The 16,356-nt window shown below is 49.4% G+C and overlaps 5 protein-coding genes across 7 annotated transcripts; 3 read left to right on the top strand and 2 right to left on the bottom strand.

Moving 5' to 3' along the window:
• Positions 1-192: 192 nt before the first annotated feature.
• On the bottom strand, positions 193-1,823 carry FOXG_03503 (uncharacterized protein). Its single transcript, XM_018381254.1, has 3 exons — positions 1,512-1,823; positions 576-1,441; positions 193-525 (listed from the first exon to the last, which is right to left on the bottom strand). Exons 1-2 carry the CDS (start codon positions 1,647-1,649, stop codon positions 674-676), a joined length of 906 nt encoding a protein of 301 aa, XP_018237698.1. The 5' UTR covers positions 1,650-1,823; the 3' UTR covers positions 193-525; positions 576-673.
• Positions 1,824-2,122: 299 nt separating this feature from the next.
• Positions 2,123-4,120, top strand: FOXG_03502 (uncharacterized protein). Its single transcript, XM_018381253.1, has 2 exons — positions 2,123-2,624; positions 2,763-4,120. Exon 2 carries the CDS (start codon positions 2,788-2,790, stop codon positions 3,880-3,882), a length of 1,095 nt encoding a protein of 364 aa, XP_018237697.1. The 5' UTR covers positions 2,123-2,624; positions 2,763-2,787; the 3' UTR covers positions 3,883-4,120.
• Positions 4,121-6,383: 2,263 nt separating this feature from the next.
• FOXG_03501 (uncharacterized protein) lies at positions 6,384-6,488 on the top strand (the record flags this gene model as incomplete). The annotated part of the gene is made up of 1 exon (XM_018381252.1): positions 6,384-6,488. The coding sequence occupies one exon, from the start codon at positions 6,384-6,386 to the stop codon at positions 6,486-6,488; it is 105 nt and encodes a 34-aa protein (XP_018237696.1).
• Positions 6,489-7,537: 1,049 nt separating this feature from the next.
• On the bottom strand, positions 7,538-13,252 carry FOXG_03500 (uncharacterized protein). The gene is made up of 2 exons (XM_018381251.1): positions 12,180-13,252; positions 7,538-11,978 (listed from the first exon to the last, which is right to left on the bottom strand). Exon 2 carries the CDS (start codon positions 11,829-11,831, stop codon positions 8,343-8,345), a length of 3,489 nt encoding a protein of 1,162 aa, XP_018237695.1. The 5' UTR covers positions 11,832-11,978; positions 12,180-13,252; the 3' UTR covers positions 7,538-8,342.
• Positions 13,253-13,697: 445 nt separating this feature from the next.
• On the top strand, positions 13,698-16,240 carry FOXG_18567 (uncharacterized protein). 3 transcript variants are annotated; one of them, XM_018398694.1, is made up of 4 exons: positions 13,698-14,087; positions 14,143-15,488; positions 15,617-15,712; positions 15,768-16,240. In XM_018398694.1, exon 2 carries the CDS (start codon positions 14,443-14,445, stop codon positions 14,947-14,949), a length of 507 nt encoding a protein of 168 aa, XP_018237693.1. In that variant the 5' UTR covers positions 13,698-14,087; positions 14,143-14,442; the 3' UTR covers positions 14,950-15,488; positions 15,617-15,712; positions 15,768-16,240. The 3 variants fall into 3 exon arrangements, with proteins under 3 accessions (XP_018237693.1, XP_018237692.1, XP_018237694.1); XM_018398693.1 differs by having other exon boundaries at positions 15,617-16,240; XM_018398695.1 differs by lacking the exons at positions 15,617-15,712; positions 15,768-16,240 and having other exon boundaries at positions 14,143-15,544.
• Positions 16,241-16,356: the final 116 nt, after the last annotated feature.

The following is a 16,356-nucleotide window of genomic DNA, read 5'->3' as shown; positions in this document are numbered from 1 at the left end:
AACCGTAGCACTATGAGTCACATCAGGAGGTACAGCGAGGGCATCTCAGGCCCGGAGGCCGGCACACTACAGCAAAGTGTCTTTGTTGCCAGCATGGAATACCAGCGAACAGAAGCACTACGCAGTCACAGCCATCATGATCAAGTAGAAGCAGAACAGTCACAAACAAGTAGGCACTTCAAGTGAATAAATGCGATGTTCTGTGTATTAATATCGATGCCCTTCATTGCATTTTTCATGTCCTGATGAATATTCCGTAAATCGTAATCCATAATGGGTAGCTGTACCAGTGCCGTAGCAACAAAAGCTACTGGTAACGTTGTTCCCCCTGAGATAAAACCACAAATAAATATATAGCACAAAATAACCATTAATGTGCGATCCCGTACCGATCCCTTCATGTCATTAAAATCCATGGGTCTATCATAAAACGCCTATGGTATACAGTACGAAGTCCATCGTCGTACTCCCTGATCGATATGCTCCAAAATGTTCATTCTCAACAGATCTCTGCGAGTGGGGTCCCTGGAAGGAATAAGTATGAAAAAAGAGGCAACAGACACGATGAGACTTACTTCAAGCTGGATATCTTCCAGCGGACAAATTTTCTAGTGGGCTCTAGGCCATAGATAAGCTGGCGTCTGTGTCGATATCTTAAAGTAGAAGAGAGCCCTTAGGCAAGGGTTGGTCCCCAATGGGGTTCGTTTCCATTAGAAACGAATAGGGCCTCAGCGCTGTAGCGCTTGAGTTTCTCGAGACCATCCTCCATCTGGCGGCCACGTTGGGCCACCTTGAATGCGAACCACTTCTCTCGGAGGTCCATATTGTACCGGAGGGCGATTGCGGCATGCTTGAAAGGCTTGGATATGCCAGCATCCTGTATCGCAGCGTACTCACGCTGCTTCTTCACACGAAGACCCTCCTCTCTGTCAAAATAATACCGTTTGACGATGACGTTCATGGACTCAACGATGTAGGTGGCGGTAGCAATGGTGGATCTGACTTGTCCGTGGTTAAGAATCCTGTCTCTCCCCATGACCCCGAAACGCTCGCGGCTTTCTTTCATTTTAGCAACAATTTCCTCGACATCTCTCTCCATACGAATACGGCTGTTGTATTTTGTCGGTACAATCACTGCCTGTTGGGGATGTTCGAGATCAAAACGAAGATAGTCGTTCGTTTCGAACATCTCCATGGTCACGGGGTGGCGGTGGCTCATGTACAAGGTACGAACCATCTTGAAGGTAAGAAGATGTAATATATGAAGTAGAAGTGTAGGATAGAAACAAAAGACTCTGTCGAGTAAAGAGATTTGAAAATGATAGGGTTTGGTCTGTTCTTGTGTATGTTTGTTATTGCGTGAGGAGTGAGCAGGTGAGGTGGAGGAAAAAGTGGAAGAAGAAGGGGGAAAAGATGCTGAAGAGGATTCAAGAACTGTGGCCTTTATAGACGAAGAATATAGAGTTTAGCAGAGCTTGACTAGATATAAAACCATGAAAGGGGATACTTACGAACTCTCGCGATGTGGTCACGAAGGCAGAGTGTGCCGTTTGGAAGTAATTTTGAAGTGGAGAGGGGTAAATTTCTCTGGACTTGTTTCCAGGCATCCGCCGCCCTGCAGATGGCATAATTTTTATTGCTCGAACCATGGTAATGATTTTGCCTGGCAGTGCAGGTGCTTCAGCAGCGCTATGCTTGTGTGCCGAGTAGGGCAACTGACGTCTGCCACAAAGAGGGAACTCGAACAAAAAGGCCGATAATGGTGAAGCAGATATTCAAGCTCTTGTCTGATCAGGACCAGATGAGTATAGTGCAGGTAAATGAAGAAGATATCTTGACATGTTCCGGCGTGCAGCCAAGAGTGACCCTCCCTTTTATACCCCAGGACTCAACGCCCAACCCCACGATCTACAATATCCTTGCACCACTTGTGGCACTATATGAATACTAGATAGGTAGCCAATATTTATATAACATGATCGAGTGTAAAGCATGATTGGCGATGCAGGAAGCTGACATGGTATGTTTCTGATATATCAGGTCATGCAGCTCTTGGCACGATCCATCCCAAATTCTGCCGGCTTAAAGGGCCCTCATGTGGATCGAAGCATCCTAAGATCAGTAAATCACGGTGCATAGTTTATGATCTTTAGGATGAGTCTTAGGTAAATTATTAAAATCTTTGAGCAGGTGGTGGCGGCCCGGCCAAGCGATTGTGGCTCTGATGCCGCTTGGAGGGGCCCATCGATTTGGTGACGCTTAGCAACACCAACAGAGCCGCAACTGGGGCACAAGAAGCCCACTCGAGCACATCAGAGAATCCCGCTTGAGTGCAAAGTGCAAGCGAATTCGAGGCATCAAAGGAAATTCCATCACAGGAAACCTCTGACTTTTTCATTTTTTGAGTGAAAAATACCACAACTTTGTGACTCGGCCACACATTAGGTAACCTCTCCTTCTGCTCTCTTCATCTACTTCTTTGTTAGAGACTTGGATAATATCCTCTTATCTCCTCTTCAACTTTTCTACCCTTTTCTTTTCACTCGTAAAATGCTTCGCCGCCTTTAGGATTCTCGATCCATCAACAGGTCGCACTAAATCACTCATGCCCTCCTGACTTCAAGGTATAAATTCCACCATTCTATCCTTTCTCTTCTTCTTCCTTTCCTTCTCACAACATCATCAATCATACATACTCTCATGGGCCAGAACTTCAGTAGCAACAAGCCCACACTACTTCATCCAAGCCTGACATCTTCCAGTCACCTATCCAATACCAACATCATCATGACCGTGTCTCCTAGATCAGAGTCAGTCACTGACAATGCGACTGATCATGTCGAGACACCCCCTGCAAAGAAAGCCAAGTACAGAAATCCAGGGATCCCCAAAGATGACACCAAGGCTATTCGTGAGAGACAGGAAGCCGCCATCGCTGAAATTCATCCCGACACCAAGAACCATCCCGTCCTGTATAGAGGCGTCGTTCAGCAGATTGAGAGGAACAATCTTCGAAAGGGTTGGGCAAATACTCAGCTCTATAGTACCTTCCAGCACTGGAGCAGAGTCTCTGCCTTGAGTGCTCGACCTGAGCTGGAGTGGTTACTTGCTGTACTGGCAGTGCATGCATCCTTCGAGCCAATTAATCTCAAGTTCATGGACGAGGTTAAAAGGCGCGGCCTTAAGGAATGGGCAGAGAAACAGCTCAAGAAACAAGATCCCCTTTCTTCAACCCCCATTCCAGCTGAGCCAAAGACACCTCAGCAAGCTCCTCGAATCAAGACTGAGCCTGGAAGCATTTCTCAAAGATTGCAAGAGACTCCTGGAGGAGTAAGGCCTGGGCAGGGAAACAGTAACGTTTTTCCATCGATTGAGACTGGTATCGGCGGTACCCTGAAACGAACTGCTCCCGTAGACCCAGCTCAGCCTGCGAACAAACGAGCAAACATGCATGTGGACCAGGCATATGTCACCGCTGAGATCAACAGACTCGCAGAACTTCACGCCTCGCAGCAACGAACCGTCCTCCGAGACCAAGGAACGCAGACAGACAGCGAAATTCCTCTCCAGACGATCCTTGCATCAATGCAAGAAGCTATGGGAGCCATGAAAGAACAGTCCGAGGGGCTCAAGGAACAAGTTCGACTGCTTCAAGAACACAACATGTCACTCCTGGAACACGATCGAGCGCTTGCTGACGTCTCCGGAAGAGTTCGTGGTGTCAATCAGCTGAGACACGCCAGCAACATTCACCATCAGCAGATCCAACCTCAGGCTGCTGAGATCGTTCCGCTGCAGCCGATGAATCGTCAGCCGCCCACATACTACTACGAATCCCCTCGCGAGTCCAGCAACAGTGGGCAGATCTTTAGATTTGGATAGGTTGATCAATACGAGACGAGGGAGGAAGGGGATTCATCAGGAATGGAGTTGGGGTATGGGAAAACTTTGCAGGATGGGAAGAACATTTGCTTTTGGAGTTTAGGGCCTCAGATTCCGATGGATGATGGATGAAATTGGAGTTTGGGTTGCATTTGCAGCACCAACATGGAGAGTGCGAGCTACAATAGCCACTCTATATTAAGCCATAGAAAGTACTTTACAATGTCTAAAATAATTGCTTCGTATTGAGTTAAACGACATTGCTTCACTTGCATTTGACCTGTTCTTTACTGGAAGTCTTGATAATGTTTTGTCAGATTTTCGGGTCAATTGGATATTCTAGCGATAGCCTCGCCGGACACTCGGAGAGACGAAATCAACCATTGACATGTCAATCAGCCTCCACGTGTAAGACGGAACCAACAAAAAAGACGAAACCACCATGAATAAACTTTTACATAAAGCAGTGAAATGCCTCTTTAGCCGCTTTCCTAACTTTACCGAGCTCCCCATGACCCGTTGAGACCAAAGCGCAGCCGCAACCGCATCAGCCAGGCTACTTTGTCAAATGCTCGACGATGACAGGCGAGAGATATCGAATCTCGCAAAGCTTTACCCCATACTGTTTCATAATAGCCTCTGGGGGTGTGTGGGCTTTCGATCCCCGGTGGCGCATGCCCTTGCGTGCGCGCCGGGGGGACCTAGGGCCTAGGGGACCCTACCAATGCAACATGCAACCGTCGACCCGATTCGTGCTGGGCGACTCTAGGGACTGCATATTACCGACAGGAATGCGTCATCCCGTTTGCCGCTAACAAAGAAGAGGCCAAGGAGGCTTTTTTGAGGTCGAGAATCTTTGGGCATCGAGAGGCGAAAATCTGGGGTCGTAGCATGTAGCATCCATCCGTAGGACTCTGGCTGTCAGATCGGCAAGTGAGTTTGGACTTGTGATTCTGCCACGGCAGATGAATGGTGACAATAGTTTCCTACCCCGCAAATTGAACGGCTGGAAAGGGTGTGTTCAGCTTTTGATCTTTGATGATCTTGTCAGCTAAGAATGACCAAGTACGAGGCGCAGTTCTGAGTTCATCATCACCAATTTTGTAAGTTTCGTCGGATGCAATGGATTGTTCCCCGTGAGTCAACCATACAATACTGTACATACTATTACATGTGCGTGCGGATGAGGTGGGAACAATCAGCTGTTAAGAAAAGCCGAGATCTTACAAGACTCCGTAGGAACAGAACAGCCGACTTTGGGGGTTGTCTCGTTAGCCTCATCTGGAGATGATGAACGGGGGTTGTGAGTGGACGGATGTTCTGCTCTCTGTCTGTACTTTACTTTTCTTTAGTGGCCCGTGAACGTGGAGTGAACAAGAAAGTGACGAGGGACCGGCCCAGCCCAGTTGATTCGAAGGATGTGACTGGCTGGCTGGATGGCATGGATCAGCCTTTTCAAGGGCATTGGTTGGATTAGGCATTCTCGTCACACTGCCTCGTTGCTATTTGGCTCGTTCCGTGACTCTTTTCTTTTCTCTCCATCTCGAAAACCGAGCTAGTCACCTTAAAACTCCCATCGTCATTGCACGATGACGTAGCATGCGTGAACCTACCCAAGCATCAACATGGGAGTTGCCTTAGCTTGTGACGCCAGGGTCCTGAGTTTAATTAGTCTAAGCCGCAATTCAAAACCAAGGCAAATTCACGGTTGAGAAATTGATTCACAATCACAAAAATTAAAGGACAGAGAATACCAAGTAAGAGACAGAAAATAAGCATGAATGTAAGTCGGTCTCGGTAATTAAACAGAGATATCGATATCAAAATCGTACTGTAAAAAGTATATGTCTTCGCTTCCACTCACCAACCAGTAAAAACCTCAGCTGAGATCACCCACCCTCTCCTCGGTACGGCACATGCAGAGTTCCCCTCACCACAAACGCTTGTGTCACCAAGAGCGGAGACGTCCAAGCCAAGGGATCCTTGAACCTTGAAATCTAAGGGTTGCCTAGCGCGAAGCGTGTAAGTCAGGACACCACTCACCACCACCACACAAGGGAAAAAAAACTGCCCACTCTTTTGCTCTGGCTCTGGCTGAGGCTCTAGGCTCGGGGATAAACATTGACCTGCACTGGAAACGAGTGAATGTGGACTCTACCCGTCTTAGAAGATGCCGAAACCAACCCATTCCAACTCCAGAGTAATTTCACCCCCATTCTTTTGGACTGGACGTTGACTTCCGATCAACATATCCGAGCACTCTGAGGGTGTCCCCTTCCGTTGGGTTGCCTTACTCTGCCTTGTCTGGCCTCGCCTGGCCTCGCCTCTTTCTCTCTTTCTCTCTCCTCCTCAAACTATTTATATCCCTCTTCTTCCCCCCCCCCATTTCCAAGCTGGCCTACCTCCCTCTTCTTCATCAACAATCACCAGACTATACCATCCCAGGACTACTTCAACTTCTACAACACCACAAAACCCCATCACCAACCAACATCACCAACATGCCTGCCTACGAGTACTGCTGCCAGTGTGGAGGCATGATTGTCATCAGCACCACCTGCACCGCTTGCGGCCACAAGCAATGCAACAACTGCCCTCTGTGCTAAAGCGTTCACCCACAGACGCGTCTCGACGGCACTCTCCTTCTGTTCTCTCACAACACACGCCTGGACCTCTATCATGACAAAGGGCTACAGCATGGCGAGATGAGAGTCTGGATACCCTCGCTCATACGAGACACGACTTTTTGACGACTTCAACGACGGCGCTTCTATTCTGCCCGGAATTTGCCTCTTCTCCATTCACACCTATGACCTGGTCGTCACATTCACCATTTCACTTGTTCTTGATTGATACCTCAGCGACTGGTTCTTCAAGCAATTATCCTCTTTCTCCAACAGCAAAAGCTTTGCTTTCAGCCTCTTTAGGGGTGTTTATGCGGAGGCGCCACGGGAAAGATATGACGTCGGGTTTTGGGCGTTCTATTACTCTATGCTTTTACGTTTTTGGACTTGTCTCGGGGTTAACGGGGAATGAATCGCAACGGATTTTCAGCTGTAACAATAATCGATACCCGCGGTCTCTTTTGGGCGACTTGACTTTTGAGAATCAGAGACAAGAATCAATACCAAGTTTTATCAACCCACTTTCGGCTTCTTTTCGCCCGGCGCTTAATCCAGTGATTTGAATTGATGAGTCCATCGTGAAATGAAACGCTCCAATCATGAATGCAGATTGCCAATTCTTGGTTTACTTGCCACTGCTGAACCCTCCATTGGACCCTTGTTTCAGAAAAAACTAACCCCAAATTCTGGGCCATGTCCCGGACTCGCCCGATCTACAACTTGAGCAGTCCTCCCGAAATTTCCCTTCGTTACATAATATAGTAAACCTCACGTCGGCCCTTCTCTCTGGTTTGAAAATGCAATGCCCACAAGTTGGAACCACATTGCCACGTCGCACCGACAATAATCGCAGAAAACAACAACAATAACAGCTTTGATTGTGAGTAAAAATGGAGGCTGACAGCCTCACCTTGCCCCGTCAGATCAGCCGTGTACCAGTGGCTGCTTGGGAGACACAAAAGTTGCAGGCGGGGTGATTGCCTACCCTAGAAGCAATACATAAAATTGGAATATTGCACAATTTAAAATAAAGCTTGATTTGATGATGTTGTGAGACTGTTCTATCATAGCTGTGATACTACAGCTTATGATGTCCTACAGTCTGACCTCCTGTCTTTTGAACAAGTCTCGATAGTGACCTGTTATTTACAAGCCGCCGAGCTGCTCGTGTGCGAGTTCGCTAGAATCGCGGGGGGTCTCATGCGTCTTGGACATGTCAACATGAACACCTAGGTAACCATCATTATTTATCTCATCTACAATGATTGACTTCAGGCCTGGTGCCTATTCCCATTCCTTGACTATGGCCATCCTTTGAAATGGTGAAAACTCTCCATGGGTCAACGTTTTATAAACTGACGTAGTATCCTCACTACGCCTTTTAGCCGTCGGCTCCCAATCCTATACGTACAAAACCAAACACCTCCCCAGCCTTGTTGAATGCATGCCCGCTTGTTCCGTTCCATTCTGCTTCCTGACATATCATTTCCTTCCACACCCTGCCTGACGCCAGCTATTCGAATCAAGGACCTGCTCGATCTCTTGCTAGCCGGGCCAATTTGCGCCTGATACTAGATTCCAACCATCCATCCGTCAATGACCGAAGTATCCCCAAAAGAAAACATACAAGGAGTGACAAATCGTTCACCCCACAAATGCACACGAATGTTGGGGTCCTATCATCGAAGACTCTGCTCGATGATTCAGGACGCTGAGATTAAGTTTATGAGATGAAAAGGGCCGTGAGGTATCTTGGTCATGAGTCTCATGCTGTCGGCAAAAGGCGAATTAAGAGAATCGAAAGAAATATAAAGAAAACAGTCATCGTTTGCACTGCTAAATCATCCCGTCGGGAACTGCATTGCTGCTCATGCTAGGAGGCAGAGGTGGTGCTGCCATAGGCGGAGGAGGAGCTTGATGCATTGATCTTGCTCGTGCGTTCATACCGTTTGCCTCGCTAGTGGCTTTGCGTAATCTCTGGCGGTTCATCCCTGCGCCATCTTCATCATCACTTCGAAAGCCACCACGTTGGTCGTTCGCAATACTAGGGCTCATAGGGCGGCGATGAGCGCTCATGGTGCCTTCAGCGAGCGTGGCTCCTGTGTTCTTGCGTCGAGGGTTGATTGGTGGCAAAGGAGGAGCAGTCATGTTGCTATGCAGGTTAGGCGTAGAGACTGCACCACTATTGAGACCAGGTCCAGGTCCAGGTCCAGGTCGGAGGCCGTCCCGGTGACCCATGGGCGACACTGGCGGCTTGATTGAAGGTTCCGACATATCTCGGTTGCGCATCATTCCACCCGGATAAGGAGGTCCATACGGTCTCTGGGGGCCGGGGCCAGGTCCAGGGAATCCATGGGGAGAAGGTGCGCCATGAGGCGAGGGGGCACCATTAAGTGGCGAGATTGGTGACGGGTGGCCAGAATCGTGCCCATAGACAGGATGTATATGCAAGCTGTTGTCGGGACGGTTGAAGGGACCGGGCGAAGCGTTTCCGGGATATGGTTGAGGCGGCATACGTGGTGACCGTCGCATGTCTTGTCCGGGCATCATTGGTGCTCTCATCATCGGCCCTTGTCGAGGCTTGCCATTGCCTCCCACCGGAGATCCCATGGGCCCTTGGTAATCATCGCGAGGCACGGATCCGTTTCTAAGGCGTGGCGGTCGGCTACCAGATCTGCCTCCACTGCTAGCTTCAGAGCCACTTCGATCACGTTCAGAGGGAGCTCGGGATCCTGAGCGGGATCCTGAGCGGGAGCCAGCGCGTGAGCCAGCATTGGCCCTCGATTCTTCGCTAGGGACTCGATTGTATGAGACAGGAGGAGGTGGTCTACGTTCCTGAGATGGTGGTCGGGATGTCGTAGTTTGGGCTCGATCTCTGCCTGCTGAAGGAGGCTTTGAGGGTCCTTGGCGTCGTTGCTGAACTTCGAGTTCCTTCATCCTTTGGAGTTCCCGACGGGCTTGTCGGAAAGCCTTGAGGCCAGCATGGACACCCTCCTTTTCCTCGCTATCTCTTGGCAGGTTTTCGTCCCTTGGCTCAGGCGACTGCGTTAGCCTCTCATTCGCCTCGAATGAGCCACGGCGGGATGGACTTGCGGCAGGGGCAGGCGACGAGCCTCGGAGGCCAAGGAGCTTCTTCGCTTTGGACTGACTGCCATTCTCTCTGTCACCTCGACCTCTGTCAACTAAAGAGCCACGACTGGACTTGGATTTCAAGATGCCCAAAGCGTTCGGACGAGGTGGAGGTGGAAGCTCAGACAGAGGCGGAGGTTCTGGTGACGAAATGCTGCTATCAGCTTCGACAAAAGAAGTGAGCCTCTCCCTGACACGTCGCGCACCGTCGGCAAGATGACGGGCAAAGTCATCTGTCTCCTCTTCTGGCTGGGGGTTGACCTGCTGTTTCGGGTTTTGGGTGGATTCGGGTCTAGACAATATCTGGGCCTCCATCAAACCAGACGATCTAGTAGGACTAGTCACGCTACCGTCAATTGACATAGCCAAGTCTCTCTCAATCGACTCCCAGGCGTTTGAATCGACCGTCTTGGGCTCATAGGTGTGTGCATCAGGGCGTTCGGGAGGGAATCGTGAGCTCAGGTCAACATCGTTGGGTAAGCTTCCATAAATTGAGGAGGCCCCGCTGTCTTGTCGAAGATGCTGCCTGACCATGCCGCTCAGTCCACCAGAGGTAGGTCCCAAAGTAGGCGAGTCCTTAGGCAATTGCTCTGTTGAGTTAGCTGGCGCAACTCCAGTTCCTTCAGAAACCACTAGAGGCGTTGGTACTGTAGTGCGTCTGAAGGCAGGGTGCTCATTATCAGCTGGCTTCTCAACCTTAACTTGAAGAGGAAAGATAGGTTGAAGGTGTGACTCGTCCACGACAGACTGGTCATCATCGTCATCAAAAAAGGTTGAATGTTGTGACTCTTCCTGGACGGTTGGCTCAGTCTGGAAAGACCCAGATTCGTTCCTTTCCATTTGCGGACGGTGGGCAGAAGACGACCTAGATCGAGTGCCTGGCAGTGAGGGGTTGGAATCAGTGCGGAATCGATTCGTGGGAGTTTCGCGACCCTGCTGCATTTGCATTTGCCGTTGGGCGAACCTTGATTCATCATATTGACTGTTGGTCCTGCTGATAATTCTGCTTCGATCAAAGGGCTGAGCCTCCCCTGTCTCACTAATAGGGGGGCTGAGAGGGGGTGTAGCACCGAAGGCCTTCTGGTCCATGCTGGGAAATTTGTTCATCGAGTCTACAGGACTCATTTGCGATGGAGGGCTGAAAGATCGTAGGTTAGGGGCACTAGCCTTAGCCAGGACCGATCGAGTGATGAAACGATCACCAAATGTTGCGCTTGCTGGGGAAGGAACAGGAGGTGTCAGATCTGGAGTTCTGCTGCCGAGTGTTCGCTTTGTAAGCGTATCGATTCTTGAGAGAGCAGATGACTGTTGGTCTTGGAGATCCTGGTTCAAGCTTTGCTCATAGAGACGACGGGTTCTGGTCACGCTTCGCTCCATTGGTGGTGCTGGGCTAACAGTCCGAGATGTGCGCACGAAGGACTCCCGGTCCTTGACTGAAGATGAGGTGATAGATGTGGCGGCTGTTGAGTCCCGAGCTGCAGATGGACCTGACGATGTTGTTGAGTTTGTCTCCCTTTTTCGGTTGTACTCGGTTTGAGAAGGAGACTCTGGTCGAGCATTTTCTAAGTCACCTAAATCTTCTTGCTGCAGGTCTTCAAATGACTGCTTATCCTTTTCAGATTGCCTCCACTTCTGGAAAGCTGACTGGGCGACATCGTCGCCATAGAGAACACGGCCACTCATAGCCCCTTTGTTCCCTCCGGTGCCGATTTTGTAAACCTTTTGTCGGCCTCCAAACAAGTTGTTTCCTTCAATTGGTTTCGACCGGCCCATCACACTCCCGTTTGTTGAACCGGTATCATCATTAGACTGCATCGATGAGCGTGCAAAGGGGGCCCGAATAGACTCGACCTCGGCAATGTCGCCCAACCCTGCAGCAAAACCAAAGTCCATCATTCTCGATTGTCTTTTAGGGAACAGAACACTATCGTCACTAGCTTTGCCAACCTTGGTGTTTGGGTCATCTTGCTCGCGCAACATAGAGAATCGTGCCGAAAGGTTGGTCATCAGAAGACTTGTTCGAAAATCATCAGTCGATGGAAGGGCTGTAGCGAGATCAATCTCCTTTTTAGGTTCCTCTTCCTGTGCCTTTTTCTTGCCAAACATTCTAAAGGGGCTAGAAGACTCAGACTCAATCGATGGCCGCGGAGCCTCGTGATCATCCTTGCCCTTCTTCTTGCCTCTGAACCTATTCATAATGAAAGACAAATCCCGAGGATGAACCGTTATTTTTTGCCTCGGTTGTTTGGTGTCGTAGGAGATGTAGGCGTTTAATTCATCACAACTGATAAAGGTGATATAGGTCGAACTAGATTGGCAACTATACCAACCTTGCTTCAAACACTATGCTGGTTAGCTTCGCTATTGTTGATCGGTATGCAAGATTGGTTGGAGTTCATGAAGCGGATATCTGGCCCGGTCGCTGCTCGAACTTCATCACCATGTATGGGTAAATATGCATGGCCGCTTCGATGAACAATGAGGGCAGATGTTTCCCCATTCAATAACCACCCAATCGCTTGCAACAGGAAATGAGTTTCGTACCTGCAGATGTCAAATTGACGAAAACCGTAGTGGCAGAATATGTGTGCCAGCCTCTGGTGATGTGAGAGACCAATATCGATTCGGGCTAAGTGACTCGGTAGTCACACAGGGTACGCGAGGCAAGATTGTTCGTACTCGATGTATTCGCGGGTCGGGGTTGTCGTCGGGGTCGTCGTCGTTCAAGAGCCTCGTGGAGCAATCTGGATGTAGTATGGCAAGTTTGTAGGCCGAAAGCGGGCGACAGCAGATGAGTTCTTCTTGTAAGAGGGAAGAGGAAAACGCAGGTACCCGAGTTAGGTTAAACAAGAACGGGTCGGATGTTGAGTCCAGAAATGGAAACGATTCAGGCAAGTTTGATGGATAAAGGAGGTTGTCTCAGACTCGGGGAGAGAATGAACAAAGCAAAACAACCGAGATTTCCGCTAGAAGCTTGAGCGAGTGGTGAGTCGAATAGGCCTTGTTTGGTTTGGTTTGACTGTGGTCTGCGGATCTCAAGGGAGAGTGCTGTCACAGGGTGCGAGTCGATCGTGTCGGAGCAGGATTGTCAAATGGTTACTTGCTGGCCGGCAGTTTGATTTGATCTCATCAATCTGGGGTACCACTGGATCGGCACAAGACTCGTGATCCCGACAGGTACCAAGGCGTGTCAAAGGGCAACGGTCAATGGGAGTAAGGTAATGAACGGATGGGAAAAGAATGAATGAAGTTTAACAAACGAGAGGACGGAAAAGAAGACCGTTTAGGGACGAGGCGTGTCTGAGCCAATGGAACCAACAAATTCTCGAGATTTTGAGTAGGACGAGAAATTTGGTGACAACGATGAAGGGGGAATTAGATTGACAGGGCGCCCCAGAGCAAAAGACGAAGGAAGGAATGGATGAGAGGTGGGGTGTGCCAGGAACAGGGGAAAGGAGGGTGTGGGGACAGGGGGCCTAGTCGTAAAGGGGAATGGTAGCGGGAAAGCCAACAGGCAGGTACCATTTTGCTAGGTCAGTCGGACTTGCTGCATCATAAATTAATGGTATTGCACTATCACGGACGGAAGATTAGGTATTCGAGGAGATGGAATAGCGAGCTGAGGCATTTCTCGTGAACTACTTAGATATGGCCCAGATGCCACAGCTTAACACCGTTAAAGTATCATACAGATTTAGCTTTGTAGCTCTGAATGAAACGATGGCTCATGGTTGACAAGGATGGTACATGGGAGCGATCATAAAACAGGTGGTTAAGTGTTCGCTGCAAAGTACCTTCGTCAGCGCGAGTACGTTGCAGAACATGGGACGAACAGTCCATTTCTCCTTGAGTTGGTACCAGCTGCACAGGGGACGGAACATCCATCTCACCTCCAAGGACAGGCCAGGGCAAGATTTAGGGGGTGTGACTAGCAGATCGCAGGGGTGGGAGTCCACCGTTCGAGATGGTGCGGCAAGGGAGACAGGCACGAACAGCCCTGGGCTCACTTCAGTTAACTGCGAAGTTTCTGTCTGTTCGCTGAAAGTCCTGGAGTCTGCCCAAATTTCAGTGGACTATTTGGCCTTTAGTGCAGTCCAACATAGCCCGAGGAGGGACACTTGCTCCATTGGCCCTCCACTAATGGATGATTTTCAACATGGAACCCGACCCGATAGATCGTGGACCAACCTCACACACCTTCACGGCCCTAGCACTGGAATTCTTCAAGTGTTTGTTAAAAAAAATCAGTCGTCAGCGTCATCTTGACTTCATACGAAGCAACACTTCTCTTAGTATACAATCACGATCGGAGATGAATCCCCTTTTCTACGCGCCAGTCATCGGAACGCGTGCAGAGGGACGGCAACAAGAGGCTCGCGGTTGAGGACCTCAATCAACCTTGCTGTCATTGTGATCAATGTGATACTCTTCTGCATCTTGTATCTCCTGTTGGTGAGTACAAAATACTACACATGTCCGACGCAACAATTTAACAACCGAATCCCAGGTCAGTCAGACGTCCGCCACAAACCATGCCGTGTCGCACATAAAGATCCATGGCTTTCGTTACCTTGCTTTTACTGCCCAGCTCTATAGACTCTGCCCACGTTTGCTGGGCCACGCATGACGGGCGACCGCTTTACTTGCTGCAGACTGCAAACGCCTGGTCTCTCCCGTCTTACATACCCGTCCGCCACCACCACCTTCGTCTTGGTATTTGGACGCCTCAAGGGATCGGAGTAGCAGCCGATGCCCTATCTCGAATGTCCCGAAATACGTATTCATCCAGCTTGCTGTTGAAGTGGAAATGATATGTTACAGAGTTACAGATGCTGTGACGTTGATAAGGTTCCGTCGCAAATGTTTCCAGTGCAACCTATCATGCTTCAAAGGAGGATACAAAACCATCCATTGGCTTTATCATCCGACCCTTCAAAGATCAACAGGGTACGAGACAGTGGCTACAGTGCTAAGAAGCAATGTCATCAGTCCCCTCTTTGTCGCTCGTCAGTCTCATACTTGGCTTAAGGGGGTCAGCGCCTTGGAGCCTGAGACCTTCTCCACTCGAGCAAGAACCATCACCCGTTGCAGAAGCTACTGCAAGGGACGCGTTTTGGTCATACTGTCGTCTCGTGCCATCCGTTCCCTAGTACAGCGACGGCTAAACGTCTGGGTCTCCGTTATCAAGTATCTAAACTCTCTTGGAGTTCAAGAACGAACGGTGGAAACTCAAAAGTCCAAAACAGAAAAGGCGCTCCCTTGTGAAGACGAATGGAGATTGGACGGATCGCAGCCGTTATCCATCGCCCGCTAGGCTAAACTCTGACTTGTGTTGAATACCGTTGGGGCTTGCAGCCACATCCTGCAACCATAGTTGCAAGAATTGGGCAATGCTTATCGCAATAACCCCATTTGGAGGATGCTCACCTATTTGCTTTTTCCATCGTATTAGCACCCAGGTCTAACGGTGTCAAATCGGATGTTGGTTACAGCGTTGCAGAGCAGGCATTTTCAGTTACTCACCCGTCAGCACTTAGTTATGGGGTAGGTACCCGTACCTAACTCGCAAGATCCTCCACCGCCCTCACCAGCCAGTGACCAGACCTTAGATGAGAGCCCCTGCAGTTGTCCCATTCAAGTCTCAAAGTCAACACTTGTAACAGAGCCAATACTGGTGAAATCATTCAAATAACGTTGAACAGACCCTACTATCATACAGTACTTGACCTCACAAAACCACCAAGAAACTCGCCACTAACGGAGGAGACTCCCTAGTTAAAAGCGCCATCCTCGAAAGCCGATCGACCCGTCCCACAACCCAACTCTGCCTATGCTATTGCATTGGCTTACAACGTATGTTGCTACTTTGCTAGTCCTTGCTCGCTTTAAGCTCAACTCTCCGTTCGACGAATCAGGGCTTTAACGTTGTCGGTTTGCTCCCTCCTACTCCGGACATACTCGACTAATGCTTGGATCGTCAGTCACGACTTTTCCTCGACCACAGCCCGTCCGGGTTTGTTTTGCGAGAAGAACGGAATAGTGCGACCCCTTTGTGCCTGGTTATACATGTCTGAGGAGTAAAATGGCATCTGACCCCCATTTCTTTTACAAAACCTAATTCTACAAATGCAGTCAGCGCAATCCTGCCACTTCCTCTACGAAAGAATGATTTAATGGTCAGAAGATCAACATAGTAACAAGATGAAGGTGCTCCACTCATGGCTTCATACAATTCCCGAGATTCTATCTTACTCAGCAGACAGAAGCCGCACCGATCATGTGGCGGAGGTAGCTCTCAACGATTTCCCATCTTCTCGAAGTCTCATACGCCTCTGAGGTCATTGCTGCCGTCGTTATACATATTGAAAAAAGAGTTGCCTGGGCGTGATAGCTTGAAGAGGCCTGCCGTTGCTTAAACCTTGGGCAAGATCTCTGAATAAATTGTTCTTTCTTTGTCAAACACCAACAAAATTGGTGTGAGTACATACTTCCTATGGCAGTCTCGATGAAAGTGTATCCGTACTATAACGGCTATTCTATGATCCTTACTTGAAAGCCAACTGCCATTATTAGGCGGCGCTCCTCTGCAAGCGAGCGCTCGCTGACTCCGATATGTCAGGCTCAGACGGACGGGGTCAGCTGGGTGGGAGGCGGCAAAAGTGTTAGCGTTCCAGGGTTACTTTTAGATCTGTGCTTTGAGCCAATCCAATCTTTGGCCGCT

This window comes from Fusarium oxysporum, chromosome 8, assembly GCF_000149955.1.
Source record: "Fusarium oxysporum f. sp. lycopersici 4287 chromosome 8, whole genome shotgun sequence".
NCBI classification, from domain to species: Eukaryota; Fungi; Ascomycota; class Sordariomycetes; order Hypocreales; family Nectriaceae; genus Fusarium; species Fusarium oxysporum.
The sequence above is the reverse complement of the archived record's forward strand: the minus strand, read 5'-3'. Positions and strand labels throughout refer to the sequence as shown.